This window comes from Bactrocera tryoni, chromosome 1, assembly GCF_016617805.1.
Source record: "Bactrocera tryoni isolate S06 chromosome 1, CSIRO_BtryS06_freeze2, whole genome shotgun sequence".
Taxonomy (NCBI): domain Eukaryota; kingdom Metazoa; phylum Arthropoda; class Insecta; order Diptera; family Tephritidae; genus Bactrocera; species Bactrocera tryoni.
The window spans coordinates 18,908,278-18,926,270 of NC_052499.1; the positions used below are offsets into that span (position 1 = coordinate 18,908,278).

Here is a 17,993-nt window from a genome sequence, read left to right on the forward strand (position 1 = left end):
CTTTATATAGATACCTACGTTACATTAAATACGTAAGTACATTCGAGGTCAAGACTCTTGCCAAAAAGATTGCAGATAAACGCTGACAGCCGGCACCAATGTTTTATTGCCTACAACTGGTCTTAATGCAGATAAGCTTAATTGTAAATGTTGAATAACATGTTCAGTTACCTTCCTAAAGCACAGTATCCAACATCCGGAAGGAGTTTTAAACGTTTGGTGAAAATGTTATCGAGGGGCTTCCTCAACTGAAGCCAAACATGAATATAGTCAACATATACAACTCATCACATTATTGTTGCTTTTATGTATTAGCAACACATTATTGTTCACTATATTCAACAAAAAAACGCTCAATACAGTTCAAAATCAATTTAATTGCACATTTTCAATGGTGATAAAATTTAAAAGACTTTTAGCAGCCGGTTCTGACAGGAAACTGCATATTTGGCGCATAGCTACAGGGCTGCATGTAACACTAAGAAATACTACTGAAATATTTTTTTATATTTAAAAGAAATTATTTGAAGTTGCGTTATGCAAATGCTTAAAGATTTCATTAATATTTTTGAAATATAAATATAATATTTATTAAGCTTTTATTTTGTTTTTGTTGAAACTTTTCTAAAATTCACTGCAGAAGTGGCAACACAAAAATTTGTTACGCGCTTCACAAAACCGGCAACGCTATGCATATCAGCTGTTTTGATGTTTTACACAATGCGGTTGCATGAATAAAAAAAACTGCAAATTGTTTGACATTAAGTGAATAATATTAAGCCGTAAGTTATAAGTGAAATTTGTGCTCCAACAGAAACTTCTTACAGTCATAATGGATATCGACAATACTCTACTGCTGCCGAACAGCGAGCACAAATCTGACATAAAGACTCCATTTCTAATTGGTGTGGCTGGTGGAACTGCCAGTGGAAAAGTGAGTATAGCTAAGGAGCTGATAAACGCACGCAAATCTCCTTTATTTCCAGTTATATAGAAGTGCCTTTAAAGTATTGTGAAATAAATTGCTTATATATTTATACGCATAAGTTGGCGTTATAAGCATTTATATGCTCATATGTAAATATGTATTTGATAAGCGGCAAAAAAATTAAAGGGAATTTCTAGGAAGTACAATTGTTCCAAGCATTTAGGGTTTGGAAATTTGTTTGTTTTAAATCTTATATTACACTTCACAAGTTTGGGCATTTCTGTTGAAATGAAATGTTTATATTTTAATTGTTTACTTGCAGTCGACAGTATGCAAAAAAATCATGATACAACTCGGCCAAGCCGACATGGATCAAGCGCAACGACAAGTAAAGTATTTATACAACCATATGGTGCTTCTGATTTATGTTATTTTAATATTTTTTTTTTCATTGTTTCGTTTACGTAGGTTGTCTCCATAAGTCAAGACAGCTTCTATCGTGAGCTAACGCCCGCTGAGAAAGCCAAAGCGAAGAAGGGCCTCTTCAATTTCGATCATCCTGATGCATTCAATGAAAATTTAATGTATGATACGTTGCAGGAAATATTGAAGGGCAGAATAGTCAAAGTCCCCTGCTATGATTATCGCTCAAATTCGCTGTAAGTTTTCGCTTTTTTATTGCTCTTTTATTTTACTAAATATTTGTTATCTCTATGGCAGTGATCATGAAAATAAGCTTACTATATACCCGGCTGATGTGGTATTATTCGAGGGCATACTCGTATTTTATTTTCCTAAAATACGCGACCTCTTTCACATGAAACTCTTCGTTGATACGGATTCTGATACGCGTTTGGCGCGCCGAGGTAACACTCCTGCATAGATTACTAAAAATTAAAGCTTATCATAATATTTATATATAATATGTTTTGTGTATACAACTTTTTAGTGCCGCGTGATATCAATGAGCGTGGGCGTGATTTGGACGCAGTGCTGACTCAGTATATGACATTCGTCAAGCCTGCCTTTGAGGAGTTTTGCTCACCGGTAAGTAGTTTCTGGAAGCGCGTTCATTGACACGCAAAAATATGTATGCAGTTAATTTAATTTTTTTAATTCCTATAATTTTCATTTTTGTAGACTAAAAAATTCGCAGATGTTATAATACCGCGCGGTGCTGATAACACGGGTAAGTAATGTTTTATATTGTCTCGTTTTGTTGTTGTTGTTTTCGTTTTAAATTATTTTCTTATTTTCTTATTTTTGCCATTTCTATTTATGTGACAATTGATAACACTCAGACTATGTACATATATATACATATGTATGTAAATGTAGCATTTAGTTGCGCTTCTTCGGTTGTTACTATGTTACTCCATAAAACGACTAAAAGATTATGTAGTTTGTTATTATGCTAATTTTAACCTATTTCTTAAAGGCTTTTATTAATATATTGCAAAAACAACATACACACTACAATTATACCAGGTTATCAACCAAAAAACAAAGTAAAAAAATAATTTATTTTTAAATTGATTGTTGTTGTATACGTATTTTTTTTAATCTTTTGAAATTGCACTAAGCAAAAAGAAAGCTGTTATTGTAAAAAGAAAAAAAAACATGTTTAGTGCTTGATTTCCAGTTTTCCGTTTTTTTGTTACTTGTTATATTTCTTACAGTTGCCATTGATCTCATTGTACATCATATCGGAGAAATTCTTAGACCCGGCGGCAGCACTAACAACCTAAATGCCTACTCGTCAGTGCACACAGCAATAAATAATACAGCTGACGGCATGGTGCGCGAACACTAGAATTAAATAGACAAACAATTAGGCAAACCAAAATAAACACAAATACATACATACATTTGTATACCTAATAATAAGATAGGATCAAAACGATTGGCAAATTAATTAGACGAGCAAATATTTACATACGAACACACATACATGCATACATACAGGCGCACAAGTTTCCATGTGTCGCGTTGTATAAACTCGAGAGTGTGCTAAGCACACTGTCTGCAACTTTGAAGTTGAAAAAAGAAAAAATTGCCGCACAATATAAAAAAAAAGTCTGCAAATTAATTAAACACTGCGCTGTCTTTCTTTTTATAGTTTTTCATAGCATTAAGCATAACAGTAGCTCTTGGCAAAATATTTGTGAGCGTGTTAATTTCGCAGAAAATTAAATTAATTAAAATTTGTTGTGTATTTTGTGAAAATTTTCAGACTTAATTTTTTTTAATAAAATAACAAAATTTAAAAAATTCAAATTAGCAAAAATTAAATTTAGCAGTTTTTAACAAAATTAAAATTCGCAAATTTTGTTAAATTGAATTCTGTTAATATTTCGTTAATTAATATTTAATTAATTAAATAATAAATACTTAAATGTAAGAATTTATTACTTGATTAAATCTTAATTTAATTAATAAAATTAAATTTTTTGATTTAATAAATTTAGCAAAATTTACTAATTTTAGGTTTGTTAATTAAGTAGTAAATACTTAATTTATACTTACTTTAAATACTTAATTTATTACTTAATTAACAAAACGCAAATTAGTAAATTTTGTTAAACTTATTATTTTTTTAGAAAAATAATTTTAATTTTGTTAATTAAATTAAGATTTAATTAAGTAATAAACTATTAATATTAAGTATTTTTTACTTAATTAATTAAATTTTAATTTAATTAACGTAATTTTAACAAAATTAAATTTAGCAAAATTTACGAATTTTAATTTAAGTAATAAATTAAGTGCCAATTGAGTATTTTTTATTTAATCAATTAAATTTTTATTTGGTAAATTTAGCTAAATTTAATTTTGAAAAATTTTGTTGATTTTAGTTTTATCAAATAAGTAATAAATATTTAAAATGAAAAATTTCTAACAAATTAAATTTAGCAAAATAATTTTAATTTTGTTAATTAAGTAATAAATAATTAAAATTAAAATACTTCTAAATTTGCTAATATTAACTTTGTCAAAAACTATTAAATTTAATGTTTGCTAATTTTAAATTTTTACTTTTTATTACTTAATTAATAAATTTAAAATTAAAATTTTGCAAAATTTTCTAATTTAATTTTGTTAAAATCTTTTGATTTAACTTTGTTCATTTTAATTCTGTGAATTAAGTTATATACAATAAATTGTTCAAAAACTGGATTGTAAATATTTTTAATCAAACATTTTTGATAAAAATTTAGTTTTTCAAATAAAAACCTTGAATTAAAAATAAAATTTTCAAATTCGATTTAATTCCAACATCTTGGATTAAAGATCACATTTTAATTTTTTTAATAAACTTTTTAATTAAATTTCAAATTTTTAATTAAATTTTTAATTTTTAATTTAGGTTTTCATTTTTTAATTCCAACATCTTGGAAAAATTTTTACTTCCCAATTTTTAAATTACATTGGAACTAAAAATTTAAAATTTAATTAAAATTTGAACCATCACACTTTAAAAAAATCATGCATTTTTATTAAAGATTTTTAGAAATAAAAGCGCTCTTAAATCGTTTTGCCATTCATTAACCCAAATAAACACACGTACTCTCTAAGATAACCCTATGTTTTAACCATTTTAAGCGTATTTTAACAAACTTACTTTTCAAAGCATTTAAAACTAACTTAAATGTACTATTTTTTTTATATGGTAAACATTATAACAATATATCAATATAATGCTTTCAAATGATGAAAATATTAAAAAAAAGTTTTAATAATTATTTTCTTAAAAATATGCTTCAAAATTATCTCGACATATTTTCTCTTAAATATACTTTCAATGTTATATTCTCGAACTTTTTGCACTTTGTAGGCGCAGTATCGATATTTTTATAGATTTTTCCTATATACCAATATCTCTGAATTTACCTACTGAGTTATCATACATATCTGAGGGATGTATAAACTACTAATATCTACTTTAAAAATACATACATATATATTAACATTATATGTGGAAAAAGCTTTTTTCACTTTTTCAATATTTTATTGCTATAACTGTAAACCTAAAATTCAAAAAGAGCTTAGAATTGCACTCCACAATTTTAGTTCCGCTTCAATAAAGTATTTATGTAGTATTAAAATGCAATTTATCTAGTTAATTCTTATATGGTCCTATAACATTTTTGAACTTCTGGGGTAGTAGATAATAATTTGGCTATAAAAGATTTATGCGAAAAATGCGGCTTCTTTTTTGCGGGAGAAATTTAAGCGTGTGACCACACTCTTTGTTCTAAAATTTAAGTTTCGTCGATGATTTTCCAAATAATTTTTCAGAAGAGGTTCAAACGAAATGTTACAGTCCTCTTCATTGAAGTAAAATTTTTAATTTCTTAAAATTAAAAAAAAAAATATTTATTTATATTAATTAATTTAATTTATTTCGAAAAAAAATTGGAATACTATTTCAATAAAACCACAAGTAATGATTACTTTTTTCTCAACTAACTTCAGAAAATTATTAAATGATTAATTAGTAAAGCTGATAACTTATACATATTTTTAGTATGAAAAATAAATTTGAAAAAAATTGTTGTATACATTCAAAACATTTTTAAATATCCTAATTATCATTTTTTTAAATCGCAAGTGTTTTTATTTTTTTATAAAAACTAAAATTGTTTTTATATTTTTTATAAAAAAAATGTTTTTAAGTTTTTTTTTTTAAGTTTTTTAAAAAAACTGTTTTTAAACTTTTTTTATAAAAAACCTTAATTTTTTTATATTTTTTACTAAAATTTGAAAAATTATTTATTTTATTTTATTTATGAAACAAAAAAAAACTATTTTTTTTTTTATTTATGAAAAAAAACTAAATTTTAAAAAAAAATAATTATTATAGTTTCCTTTTCATAAAAATATTTTTAGTGTTTTATTAGAATATACACAAAACTAAAGATTTTTTTTGTATAAAAGAATGTTAGAGTTAGAGAGAGAAAATATAAATTTTTTTTTTTTGTTTTAATTAAATTTTTTTTATAGTTTTTAAGGAAATAATCAAAAATACTTATATGTTCTCTCTCTCTAACTTTAACATTGTTTTACAGAAAAATGTTAGAATTTGTGTACATATTTTAATGAAATGAAACTTAACTGTTTTTTGTATGTTTTTATAAAAAAATATTAAATCGTTTTGTGTTTTTGTACCAAAAGAAATAATAATTATAGTTTCTTTTGAATAACAAATATTTTTTTTATTTTCTTATTAAAACAGTAAAAAATATTTTTACATACATATATTTTTGTGTATAAAAAAATTAAAATTGCTTATATGCTTTTTATTGTTGTTTTTTTTAATAAAATAATTTATTATGGTTGTGTATTAATAAGAATGTTTTTATATAATTATTATTAAAATTTTTAAAAATTAAAAATGTTTTTTATGGCTTTCTAGAAAACCAGAATCTTTTTATGTTTTTTTTTTTTTTGAATAAAAATAATTTATTATGATTGTGTATTAAGAAGAATGTTTTTATATATTTTCTATTAAAATTTTAAAAAATTAAAAATGTTTTTTTTATGGCTTTCTAGAAAACCAGAATCGAGGGCTTCATAATTTTTCGAATTTCAAAATATTATTTTTTTTTTAAGCGAAAGTAAAATAGAGAAACAAATTTGTATTCTGTCTAAAATCAAAAGCAATTATAACTTGTTTTGTGGTTTTTAATAATAATTCACTAGAACATTGAAGCCCGTTTCCTGAACTTTTACTGAAACATTATAATTGAAGCTATAAAAAATATTTTACTTTGCTAAACAATGCAATAAAGCGGAAAGTTGTGGTTAATTGTTATTTTTGTATAAATAAAATAAATTCAAAAACATTTTTCATCGTTAATTTTCTCAAGCTTCTATTTAAGGCTGTTGCTCAGCATTTTGCCTAAACTAATTAAAGCATTCGAAATAACGGGAAAAACTCATTTCTGCTAAAATCATTTTTTTTTATTGAATGTTTATAATTTGTTTAATTTATGAATAAAAATGAAAAAAAAATATTTTTTAATTTAAAAATTTATTTTAAAAATTCATTTTTTTTAAAAACGTTATTTTGAGGTTAGGTTGTGCTACGAAACGAATGGGCAAATACCTGCTTTGCGTTGAGAAAAATCGTTTTGTTTGTGTATACACATTCATAATTAGGAATTTACTTTTGCTGTAAAACATTCCCAAAGTGACCATTTGCCTGACAGTCGGCTCCTTGTAAACAAAACAACGGAAAAGAAACACCTGAGAGTAAAGAAACAGTTCCTAAAACTACAACAAAACCATGCTTAAGCATTACCGAAAATAAGTGTTGACGTGGCAACCATTAGTTGGTTATCAAACTCGCTTAACTGATCCCAATCGGTTATGGTAAGCTAGGTTGGATCAGTCACCAGTTGACTCATTAATATATAATTCTTTTTTATAAAACTTAGTCCATTTATAAATTTTAAATTTCATGTCAATGTAAAATTTGTTTTATTTTTTTTTCAATTTTGTTTTTAAAATTTTTTTATCTTATTTTTCTTGTGGTGTATATTTTTATACATGAAAAAATATCTTATTATAAAAAACATTATTCCCTGCATAAATTTTATATTTTTTTAAATTTTTTTTCAGACGTAATTCTTTATAAATATTTGAAATGTTTGACTATGTATTCCTAAATCATATTTTACCGTTTGTAATTTTGTTTATTTCTTAATTTTTTTAATATTAAATTTGTTTTTAATTATTCTCAAAATTTTTTTCTTTTTTTAACTTAAATTCGTATTTTTATTTTTTTTTTGTATTTTATATATATTTTTTACGCATTCTCAATGATTTTTTCTTAATTTATCCCCTTTTTTCATATTTTTTAATTACTCTCAAAGATTTTTCTTTTTTTTCTTAGAAATGTTTGACTATGTATTCCTATTTTTTTCCGTTTGTATCTTTGTTTATTTCTTAACTTTTTTAATATTAAATTTTGTTTTAATTATTCTCAATTTTTTTTTCTTTTTTTTTAAACTTAAATTCGTATTATTATTATTTTTTTGTGTTTTTTATATATTTTTTACGCATTCTCAATGATTTTTCCTTAATTTATCCCCTTTTTTGTATATTTTTTTAATTACTCTCAAAGATTTTTCCTTTTTTTTTTCTTAGATTCTTTTGTTATTTAAATTTTTTTATATTTTTTTTTTTAGTATTCTGAAAGACCTTTTCGCATCATCAGCTTTTTGTTCTTTATAAGACTAAACCCCCTTTTTTTAAATTTACCGCCATTCAGCTAGCCAGCATTTAAAAAAGTAAATTTTAATGAAGTAACTAATTTATTTTTTAATTGTAGAGAACAGAAAATAACTATAAGTAGTTTGATAATAAGTAAAATAAACAAAATTGTATTATATATTAACACAAATTGTTGAAAAAAACTAGTGTTCACCCATAACAGACATATTTTAAGAAAGCTACGCGGTCTCCATAAAATCCTTTGCGAGGTAAGTCAACCGTTTCTACAAAGTATGTATGTGTTTATAGCTCATTCAAAATTTTATTTTCTTAGCTTTTTCGTAAAAACAAAAAAAAAACTTAAAAACGTTTACTACTAACTACTTAACATACAAAAAAATAGTACACACATATTAAATATGCATAACACTTACATTTGTCTACCCGAATTCTCTTGCAGTGGCCATTGATCTGATTGTCCAGCACATAGCCGACTTTCTCAACAATCGTTCGCGTTACGGCTCGTCAACCAGCATCTCAACGAATTGCACGAACGTGGACCATGAGCATGGCAATTTCAACGGTATTGGATTTAGAGGTACTGCTACTGCTGCCAGTGGCGGCGGAGGTAGGCCGGCTACTGCCGATTGCACTGTGCGCTTAATACCGCCCCCACGTACTAACAACAACAAGCACACGAAAGTAAATAATGCTGTGTCCTATATAAGACCGCATTAATGCCGTTGCATATAGTTTTAACAAAAACAAAAACATTATTAACCAAAGTACGCTGCTGGCTACTAAAGAAGACAATGTGATAACAATTTTGCTTGAATTCTGCTCATTAACAAATCCAATCGATACTTTGTTGCTTTTAAAGCGAAAAAAATATTTGTTGTAAATTAATATGCACATACATATGTTTGTATAATCACACATATATTAATTATGTATAAATATTAATTATCTACATATATTAAATTATGTATAAAGTTACTTTATCAATTACAAAATATATTTATAAGCACGAAAATATATAATATTTAAATGTTTTAAAATACGCACGCTTTTGTTCAATCCACTGCATAAACAAAAACAAAAAATAATTATTATTATTATACATTTCAATATACTTATTATATTATATGTATATACATTATATTATAGTATGCGCAATTGTATTTTTTAGTGGAAAAAATATTTTAGAATTTTCTTCATGTTCTTCGCAAAAACCATACATTTATGCACTGATTTTTAAACACTTTTCGTAGTCAAAGATACCAGTTTTATATTCGTCAACGATTTTCTACAAAATGAATTTATTATATTTTTTAAAATTAAAGTTAGAAACTTCTGTTTACTAAATTGAAATTCTAAATATTTTTTAATTTTAGTTTAGGAAGCTGTAAAAACTTTACAGCATACAATTTTTATCGAAATGTTCCTTACAAGAATAATATACAATTTTTTATTAACTAAAGTTGTAAGCAAAAATTTTCAAAACCTTTTTTTGTTTTAAATTTTTTCTTTGAAATATTTTAACCAATATACATTTTATTTTTTAAATAATATTTTTTTAAATAACTAAAGTAATAAGCAAATTTTTTAATCAAAATGTTACTTTTATATTTTCTTCGGAAACAAAATCTTTTTTTTTTTTTTTCAATTTTCTTTACAATATTTTAACTAATCTACATTTTGCTTTTTAAATATTATTTTTTCTATTCATAAGTTATAAATAAATTTTTAAACAAAATGTTATTTTTTCTATATTTTCTGCGGAAACAAAAACATATTTTGTGTTTCACATTTTTTTTGTTTGGAATTTCTTAACTAACATATATTTTATTTTTTAAATATTATTTTTCTATTAACTTAAGTTTATGCAACATTTTTAATCAAAAATATATATTTTTGATATATTATTCGAAAAGTTTTATCTAATATATAAATTTTAAAATATAAATATTATTTTCTCTTTCCGTTTTTACCAACATTTTTAAATTTATTTTAAATATTTTAATCATAATATGTATTTTATATATTTAAGTGTATTTTTCAATTATCTAATGACACAGTTTTATTATTTTTTTTTTTAAATAAACATATTTTTTTCAGTTTCATAGCAATAAGTTAAAGTTATTTCAGAAAGTTTAGCCGTTATGTACAATTTTTTTTGATCGTAAGTAGGGTTTAGAGTGACTTCGCACCATATAGCGAACTTCCTCCTACGTGAATGGCGGAGCCGGAGCGTCCGCGTCCATATCCTTTTTTTATTGCGCAGTAAAAACCCCCGCAATTTGTTGCCAGTTTTCGCTACCAGCTATCTCTTTTCTATTAGATTTTCCGTGTTTAATTGTCTCAGCTTGTATTCCAATGTTTTTTTGTGCTTCTTTCCATCGATGGCACTTAAAAAAGGTATGGTTTGCCTCAACGAGTGATTCATCTCATGCAGCATTTTCTGTTTTTCCCATATTGTACAGGTATTTACGGAAATAACTGTGACCGAAGAGCGTCTGCATTAGGTAGCAGTTCGCCTAGTGTACCACACCTCCTTATCTTTGATCAATTTGGCGGTCCATCTTCCTTTGCGCTCTCTTATCTACTGATCTTGTCAGAGTTCAAGTGTTTGCTTTCTCGCCTATTGTCTTGACATGTGTGTTTCTATTCCGTCTTTCTTCCATATCCAGACTTTTATTCTCTCCTTTGCGAGTAGATCTATTAGTATAAAGCCGCTTATAACTAGCAAAGCTGATTCGGATACGTTGCGGTACGCCAAGGCGATTCTCAGGGTCTCTACACCTTAGCGAGAACTTTGCATCTAAGTTCCCCGTTCAATGTATCAGCCTATATTTCGCTGCCATAAAATAGCACTGACTGTGTTGTGTCTCCTTCTACTTGTGAGCGACTTTCAGCCGTGCTCATTTTCTCTAAAGTAAAAGGTCTCTTGCGAATACTCTGGTGGATCTCTTTCCAGATAGTGGGTTGGGAAGCAGCACCTAACTCGGGTGGACTGTTTCGCCCATCTTGATGCTAGAGGGCTTTTATCTGTGCCCAGAAGATAGGATATACATATATTCGTGATCGCTACCTGTGTAGTCTTCCAGCTGCCATTGCAAGGGTTTTGCAGCCCCTTGAATTTGTTGTCGGTGTGTTCCATTCCATGGCCTTGGCGTTTAAATCTCAATTGTTCCGCATCTGCTATGGCATCGAGCTTTATTTGGAAGTCTGTCATAGGATCAGGTAACAGCTAATTACCATTATACTTTCATTGCACCTTTCAGACCCTGGAATATAGACTGCGCTTCTGTTCCACGCAGGTGGAATTTTGTGGTCTTTCAGCTTTTGGTCGGTTTCGTCGCATCATATGCATTCCTTGGTCTTTTTCTGTCGGCACTTTGGCATTCCCATTGCCAAATGACCGAATTTGAAATATCTGTAGCATTTTTTAACTTACTTCATGATCTTCATTCCGCTGCCCTACACACTATTTTTAAGCGGCCTTCTTCTAGTAATTGCTGTGCGTATTTTCTCGCGGGTATTTGGAGCGTTGGTCTTCACTGTTATTTTCTCGTCTGCTTCCTCTAAAAGCCGGTTTACGGAGGTTATAACTTCTGATGCGGTGGTTAAGGGGTCGAGATCTTGGATCTCTATTATCTTTCTGTTTTAACTCGCTTACATACTCTATAGCGCGTTTGGGAAAAGCTGTCACTGGTATTGAGACATCAGCATGTTCATTGTATGCGTCTGAGGATAGGTTCGTGAGTCTTGTATCCCTTTCTGTCTTTATCCAATTTCAGCGCTGGCTGCCGATAGTATCAAAGTGCTCGTCTAGCTTTGATACCCCAGTTTTTACTTCGTTATATATAATTGATTTAAAGCTTTCTTTATATTTTTTCATAATTAAAAAAGTGGTTTCACATTCAATAAAATATTTAATCTTAATTCCTCCGAACTTCAAAAATTGTTTATGTTTGTTTTAAGCTTATTATAGTAAAAATTAAATTTAAGTATAAATCAAAACTATTATAAAACCTTATGAAATTTGAGTTATTAGTTTTGGTATATGAATGTATCCAAAATTGTTATAACTTTATTAATTTAATATTTTTTTCGCTTTTATATAAAAGATTTTATAACTTTTTTGCCACTTAAATTCTATCTTTTAATTTTTATTGTTTACATCAAAGGAAAATAATTTTTTTACTTTTGCTAATCAATTAATAGATTGTTAATTTCCATTGAAAAAAAAAACAAACAAAAACAAAACAGACTTAATCTTAACCTTTCTTCATGATCTTAATCAAAATATTGTTTTGAAAGTACTGCCTTTTAATGGAAAATATTTCTTCCACATTCTAACCTCAAAATTTTATTATTTCGAAATTTCTCATAATTTTCTCGCATCCTCAAAGCTGATTGTAAAAGACGTATAGTTTAGTATGAAAAATATATTTCTGGAAATTATGTTAAAATAATAATTTTTTAGAAAAAAAATTTCAGAAAAAAATAATTATATTTTTGAAAAAAAAAATGCAAAAAATGATCGTATCTTTAACGCTGATTGTAAAAAGCGTATAGTATAATATGGGAAATTTAATTTTTGAAATAATGTGAAAACAATAAATAACGATATTTTCAAAAAAAAAAAACATATTTAAAAAATATTTAATTTTTGGAATAATAAAAAAAAAATATTATATTTTCGAAAATTTAATAAACATTTTTTTTTGAAAAATAATGAAAACAACTTTTTTTTTGAAAAATCATGAAAAAAATTATATATATGAAAAGTAATGACAAAATATATTTTTTTGAAAAATAATGACAAAAATAAAAAAGAAAATTATTAAAAATAAAAAAGAAAATTATTTTTTGAAAATATGAAATAATTTTTTTGAAATATAATGAAAACAAAATTTTAAAAACAATTTAAAAATTATATTTTTAAAAATAATGAAAATAAAATTTTGAAAATAATAATTTATTAAAAATATTGTTCGAAAAATAATTAAAAAAAGATAACTATTTGTTTGAAAAATATTTTTTTTAAATGATGAAAAAATTGTATACATATTTGAAAAATAATGAAAAAACAAATTTTGAAAAATAATTTAAAAAATTATATTTTTGAAAAATAATGAAAACAAAATTTTGAAAAATAATTTTTAAAAAATATTTTGCTTTTTGAAATATTTTTTTTGCAATTATAATATTTTTAAATTTTATTTAAAACTGTTTTCTGTCTACACAATATTCTTACTATAATGTTCACTTAAATGTCTTTACATATCATGAATATTATCTTTGCAACACTAATCATAAACAAATTAAATTTCAAATTATACAATAGATTGTTAAGAGTAAGTTTAAAATAAATATTTGTGGCAAGAAAACATAAGTTGAGAATGATTTTGCACTAAAAATTTTATTTTAAAATTTTTTTTTAATTGAAATGATTTTCTTTTTGCACTTTTGCTTCTTTATGTTTTAACAAACAATTTTTATTTTTGAGTTCAATCCATGATTTTATTTTGCTAATATAATTTCTTGTTAAAGCAGCTAGCCTTTAAGATATGTATTCATGTAACGGTAAATTTTTGACAAAACAACATACAGTTGAACTTCAATAACTCGAACTCTTGAATTGACAATATACATACATAAGTCAAATTTCATACAAATTTTCATCCTCAACTCGAAATTTTTTTGAGTATGATGCGAGTTAGGGAAGTTAAACTGTATTTGCCTTAAGTAATTTTTTCATTGAGTACAAAAAATGTGTCTTTCTTCAAGTCACCATAAAACAAATTTGTGCAGAAGTTGTTGAAAATTACAGCTCGCAACGAAAAAAAGACATAAGTCAATTTAAGTTGTTTTGTCAAAATACCACATTTTCGAAATTTAAATTTTTTTTATAAATAAGTGTCTTCTAATTATTGTTACATATTATTTCTCATATTTCTCGTGCTGTGAAAAAAGATCCCGATTCATTCATGGCTATACGCCGTTATTCGTCGCTCTGCAACGAACTCAACATGAAGGATAATGTCTACTTCGGCAAGCATCAGAATATGACGCACCATTAGCAGAGTACGATCTGACTAAGGCAAAGTTAAAAGAGGCGATGATTAAGTTTACAAAAAATAAAAGTAATGCTAAAAAAAATTAAAATTATATATGTACACGTGTATATACATATGTATGTATATATTTATGAAAAGTTGCATTCGTTTATTTGAATTTTCGATTGTAGTTATAGAAATGTAATAAATCCATATTTTAATACAAAAAATCGATACATTTCCTTATTGTGTTTTGCATTTGTACATTGCATTCAATTTGGCGATGTCACCTTTGGAGAAACCGATCCGTTGGCCCATCAAGCTCGAATCACTCGTTTGTTTCTGGAAAAAAAACGCTTTACTGTCTAAATATTCTGTTTCATGTGTTATTTATTATAATTTTCTGTAGATTTGAGAATTAATCAGACGATTTTTACGAAATAAATCTCGAACTGCATTTAAGAATACCCACCAAAGACATATTTGGGGAAATTTCGCAATGAGGGTAAATTTCTCGTTTAATTACCAACTCTACATTATTATTTCTGGATACTGCAGCCCAATTAGATTGCACAAGACCTTGAATATTTGAGAAACTTGAAAGCGCGGTTACCCTTGTAACAGTCTCTCTTCGACCTCTTCGCATTCATTGACACTTTGTGGTAGGAAAGCTACTTCGAAAAATCACTCAACTATTGACTCGTAATATTAAATAAATTCAATTATTGAAAAGCCATCCCGACTACATTTAGCATAGTAAGCTACCACTCAATAACTCACGCCAAAGTTCCGGAACTGCACTAGTACTTGGCGAAAAATAATTCCGACGTTTTAATTATCAAGCTCAGATTGGTTGATTAGAATGGACTAGACCCTAACACAAACATTTTTAGAAATACAGATTTATGGAAATTATGAGTTATTTTGAAAACAGGCGACTATTATTCGATACTGATGACGGAACTAAGAGCTACTCTATTTCGAGTGGAGTATCGCAAGGCTCGGTTCTAGGTCCCCTTCTATGGAACCTAACGTATGATAGAGTACTAAGGAAACACTAAACAAAAACCGTTAAATTAATTGCATACGCAGACGACTGGCAGTGGCTAAACAACTCGATGATCTCCGGAGCAAATGCAATGAGTGCATAAACTGTCCGCGCCAATGGTTCTCCTTAATGAGTTTAGAACTGGCTAAGTAAAAGACAGAAGTCTTGCACATAAGTACTAGAAAAGTGGCGGACAGTATATCTCTCACCATAAAAGAGTGTAGAGCCACAACTAAAGTACATATCTGGGAGCAATAATAGCCTAAAGTCTCAAATTTAAGGATCACCTAGAATACACTGCGAGTGAAACGAATAAAATCCTAAACGCCTTATCAAGAATGATGGCAAATAAAGCTATGTGCGTTCCAGCCGGCGACTTTTACTCGCATAGGAAAAGAGATCGGTTGTGTTGTATGCAGCTTCAATAGGGATACAGTCGCTAGGCATAATGATACATATGTATATGTCCAACAAATAAGCACTAAGAGTTATCAGTGCTGAAGTTATAGCCAGTATGATGCCCCTTGACATCCAGTATGACGAATACGAGCGGATATGCAAGTTAGGAGCCAAAAGAGAAGATAGAGTCAAAAATTTAACACCTCACTCAACGGACGGTGGACCCACAGATTAATACGGTACACTCATGTGTCAGTCCACTGATAACCGGAAAGTTGTCAGCAAAGCGGCAGCTTTGATCATGACAAAACTGAGACATATAAAGCAGAGTAGGCGTCCGTCAATCCGTGGAGACTTAAATGCCATTAAGGTCGTTCTCTTCACTTTAACAGGCAAGGAAGTAAGAAATACTGGAAACTGTGAGTTGCAGTGTTGACTTATCACTTTATAAGCGCTATTTTGATGGCTTAAAAACGTCAACGGAGGACGTTCTGAAGAAGAGAAATAATAAAACCCTATCTAAGCACCACGCTCAATAATCCTTGCACACTTTAAGTCTTTATCCAAATAAAATTCTGTACATAGAACGTAGTAGTTGTCCAAAACTCCGCAAGAACCTTATTTTCCAAACATAATTACGTCAACTTACCAATACCTCAATAGTTGGCTGGCCATTCTTCGAGAAACTTCTCTTCGAGTAATGCATAACACTTGCATAATCATATGGTACACCATAACTGTATAGCTCCGACGGAGAAGCCTTATCAAAATTGAATAACATGCCATTCTTAACATTCTGACGCAGCACCCGTATATAGCTATCGCGTTCGTGTCGATTGTGCTCATGTACGAAGCCGAGTGCGTGCATCAATTCATGCAGCGGTGTGCCGGGTTTACGGAAGCAAGAAACAGGCTGCAAATTCACAACCTGCTTGCCACCCAACCGTCCCACACTTCCCCAACAGCCGGTACTATCGCCTGTGATTACAACATAATCGCGCTCATTGGAGCGTGGTTTGAAGCGTATGCACGTTTTGTTGTGATACTCCTGGAAGGCATTGTCAATCACCGCCAATTCTTGCTGACTGAAACGCCCCTTTATCTCATAGGGTACAATGCCTCTCGGCCAACGTGCACTATATGCTGTGAGACCATTGCGGTATATGAGTTTTTGGCCATGCGGTATGAGCAGGTCCCCCTCTAGGTAGGGACCGAGTTCCTCTGGATTCAGCATTTCGTACGCTTCGAGATTGGAGAGCTTTTGACCAGCCGCCTTGTCGGGGTGGCCGTATATGCGTTCACCGAAACGTGTTAGATCAATTAGGCCCTGCTTGTCGATAAACGCAGTGGAGACATTTTGAACCGGTGTACCTTGCAGGTGTGTAGCGGAAAAAGTTAAAAGCACGACTACGTAAAATATAAACATGACTGCGGAAGAGCTGATCGTAAGCTTGACTAACATTTAGCTTGCTGGCTTGAGCTTTTATACTGGCGGAAGCCAACGCGCGGTTGATAAGAATGTCGCGGCCTTTCTAGTGGCTCACTGTGGCCTTTAGCAAAAAACCGTTATAATCATAAATTTTCAGGAACATTAAACCACCTTATTAACATGGGAATTACTCTAAAAATAATCTACTATATAGCATTGGAATTATAAGTAGGAAGAGTTTATGCATTGCCATACTTTAGGAAAGTTGAGTTCTAACAGGTATAATGTGATTATTCATTTGATGTTTCTAACAAAAAAAGTAAAAACTGCATGGTGATTAGACTATACGTAAAGCCATTTAAGGACTTTGGGGTTCACAAGCATTGCCTTATGATCAATTACACAGTGATACAAAAAAGAATGAAGTCAAAATACCTGGTTGTTATTTTACTTGTGGGTTTTATAGAGTAGCGCGAGAATTAAATTTTAGAATTTGCCAAACACTCCCAAAATCTCGACTTAAGCTTAAAACCCCGATTTTTCGTACTCTTGCGCACTATTAGCCCATATCTTAGCTATTGTACACGAAGACAGACGGAGTCGATTCGACGCCGTTCGCAGCAACTCGGACTGACGTTTGGAAGGACTGTTTTTTAAATTAAAAGCGTACAAAATATAGCTTGTGCAAGAACTGAAGCCGCTCGACCTTCCCAGCAACATCGCTTCACTCTATGGGCTATGGGAAAGCTCCAAGAAGATCAGGCGTTTCCGAGCCAAATTTTGTTTAGCGTGAGGTCCGTTTCTGGCACAATGGAAATGTAAAGTAGCAAAATTGCCGCATTTGTGATGAAGAGCAACCTAAAGAGGGTCAAGAGCTGCCATTTCATCGTGAAAAAAACAATTTTT

The 17,993-nt window shown here is 28.6% G+C and overlaps 2 protein-coding genes across 6 annotated transcripts; one reads left to right on the forward strand and one right to left on the reverse strand.

Annotated features, from left to right (window-relative positions):
• Positions 1 to 716: 716 nt before the first annotated feature.
• LOC120779209 (uridine-cytidine kinase) lies at positions 717 to 14,355 on the forward strand. 5 transcript variants are annotated; one of them, XM_040111490.1, is made up of 8 exons: positions 717 to 934; positions 1,251 to 1,316; positions 1,397 to 1,587; positions 1,649 to 1,794; positions 1,878 to 1,975; positions 2,069 to 2,117; positions 8,607 to 8,848; positions 14,129 to 14,355. In XM_040111490.1, the coding sequence occupies exons 1-8, from the start codon at positions 833 to 835 to the stop codon at positions 14,186 to 14,188; spliced, it is 954 nt and encodes a 317-aa protein (XP_039967424.1). In that variant the 5' UTR covers positions 717 to 832; the 3' UTR covers positions 14,189 to 14,355. The 5 variants fall into 5 exon arrangements, with proteins under 5 accessions (XP_039967424.1, XP_039967433.1, XP_039967431.1 ...); XM_040111497.1 differs by having other exon boundaries at positions 833 to 934; positions 8,607 to 8,774; positions 14,129 to 14,354; XM_040111498.1 differs by having other exon boundaries at positions 833 to 934; positions 8,607 to 8,744; positions 14,129 to 14,354.
• Positions 14,356 to 14,454: 99 nt separating this feature from the next.
• LOC120766196 (zinc metalloproteinase nas-1) lies at positions 14,455 to 17,120 on the reverse strand. Its single transcript, XM_040091556.1, has 2 exons — positions 16,308 to 17,120; positions 14,455 to 14,553 (listed from the first exon to the last, which is right to left on the reverse strand). The coding sequence occupies exons 1-2, from the start codon at positions 17,118 to 17,120 to the stop codon at positions 14,455 to 14,457; spliced, it is 912 nt and encodes a 303-aa protein (XP_039947490.1).
• Positions 17,121 to 17,993: the final 873 nt, after the last annotated feature.

Coding starts and splice junctions, on each gene's coding strand:
- LOC120779209 (XM_040111490.1), top strand. CDS start 833: ATGGATATCGACAATACTCTACTGCTGCCGAACAGCGAGCACAAATCT. Junction 1,588..1,648: donor GATTATCGCTCAAATTCGCT/GTAAGTTTTCGC, acceptor TCTCTATGGCAG/TGATCATGAAAATAAGCTTA. Junction 2,118..8,606: donor GCGCGGTGCTGATAACACGG/GTAAGTAATGTT, acceptor ATTCTCTTGCAG/TGGCCATTGATCTGATTGTC.
- LOC120766196 (XM_040091556.1), bottom strand. CDS start 17,120: ATGTTAGTCAAGCTTACGATCAGCTCTTCCGCAGTCATGTTTATATTT. Junction 14,554..16,307: donor AGCCAACTATTGAGGTATTG/GTAAGTTGACGT, acceptor TTTTTTTTCCAG/AAACAAACGAGTGATTCGAG.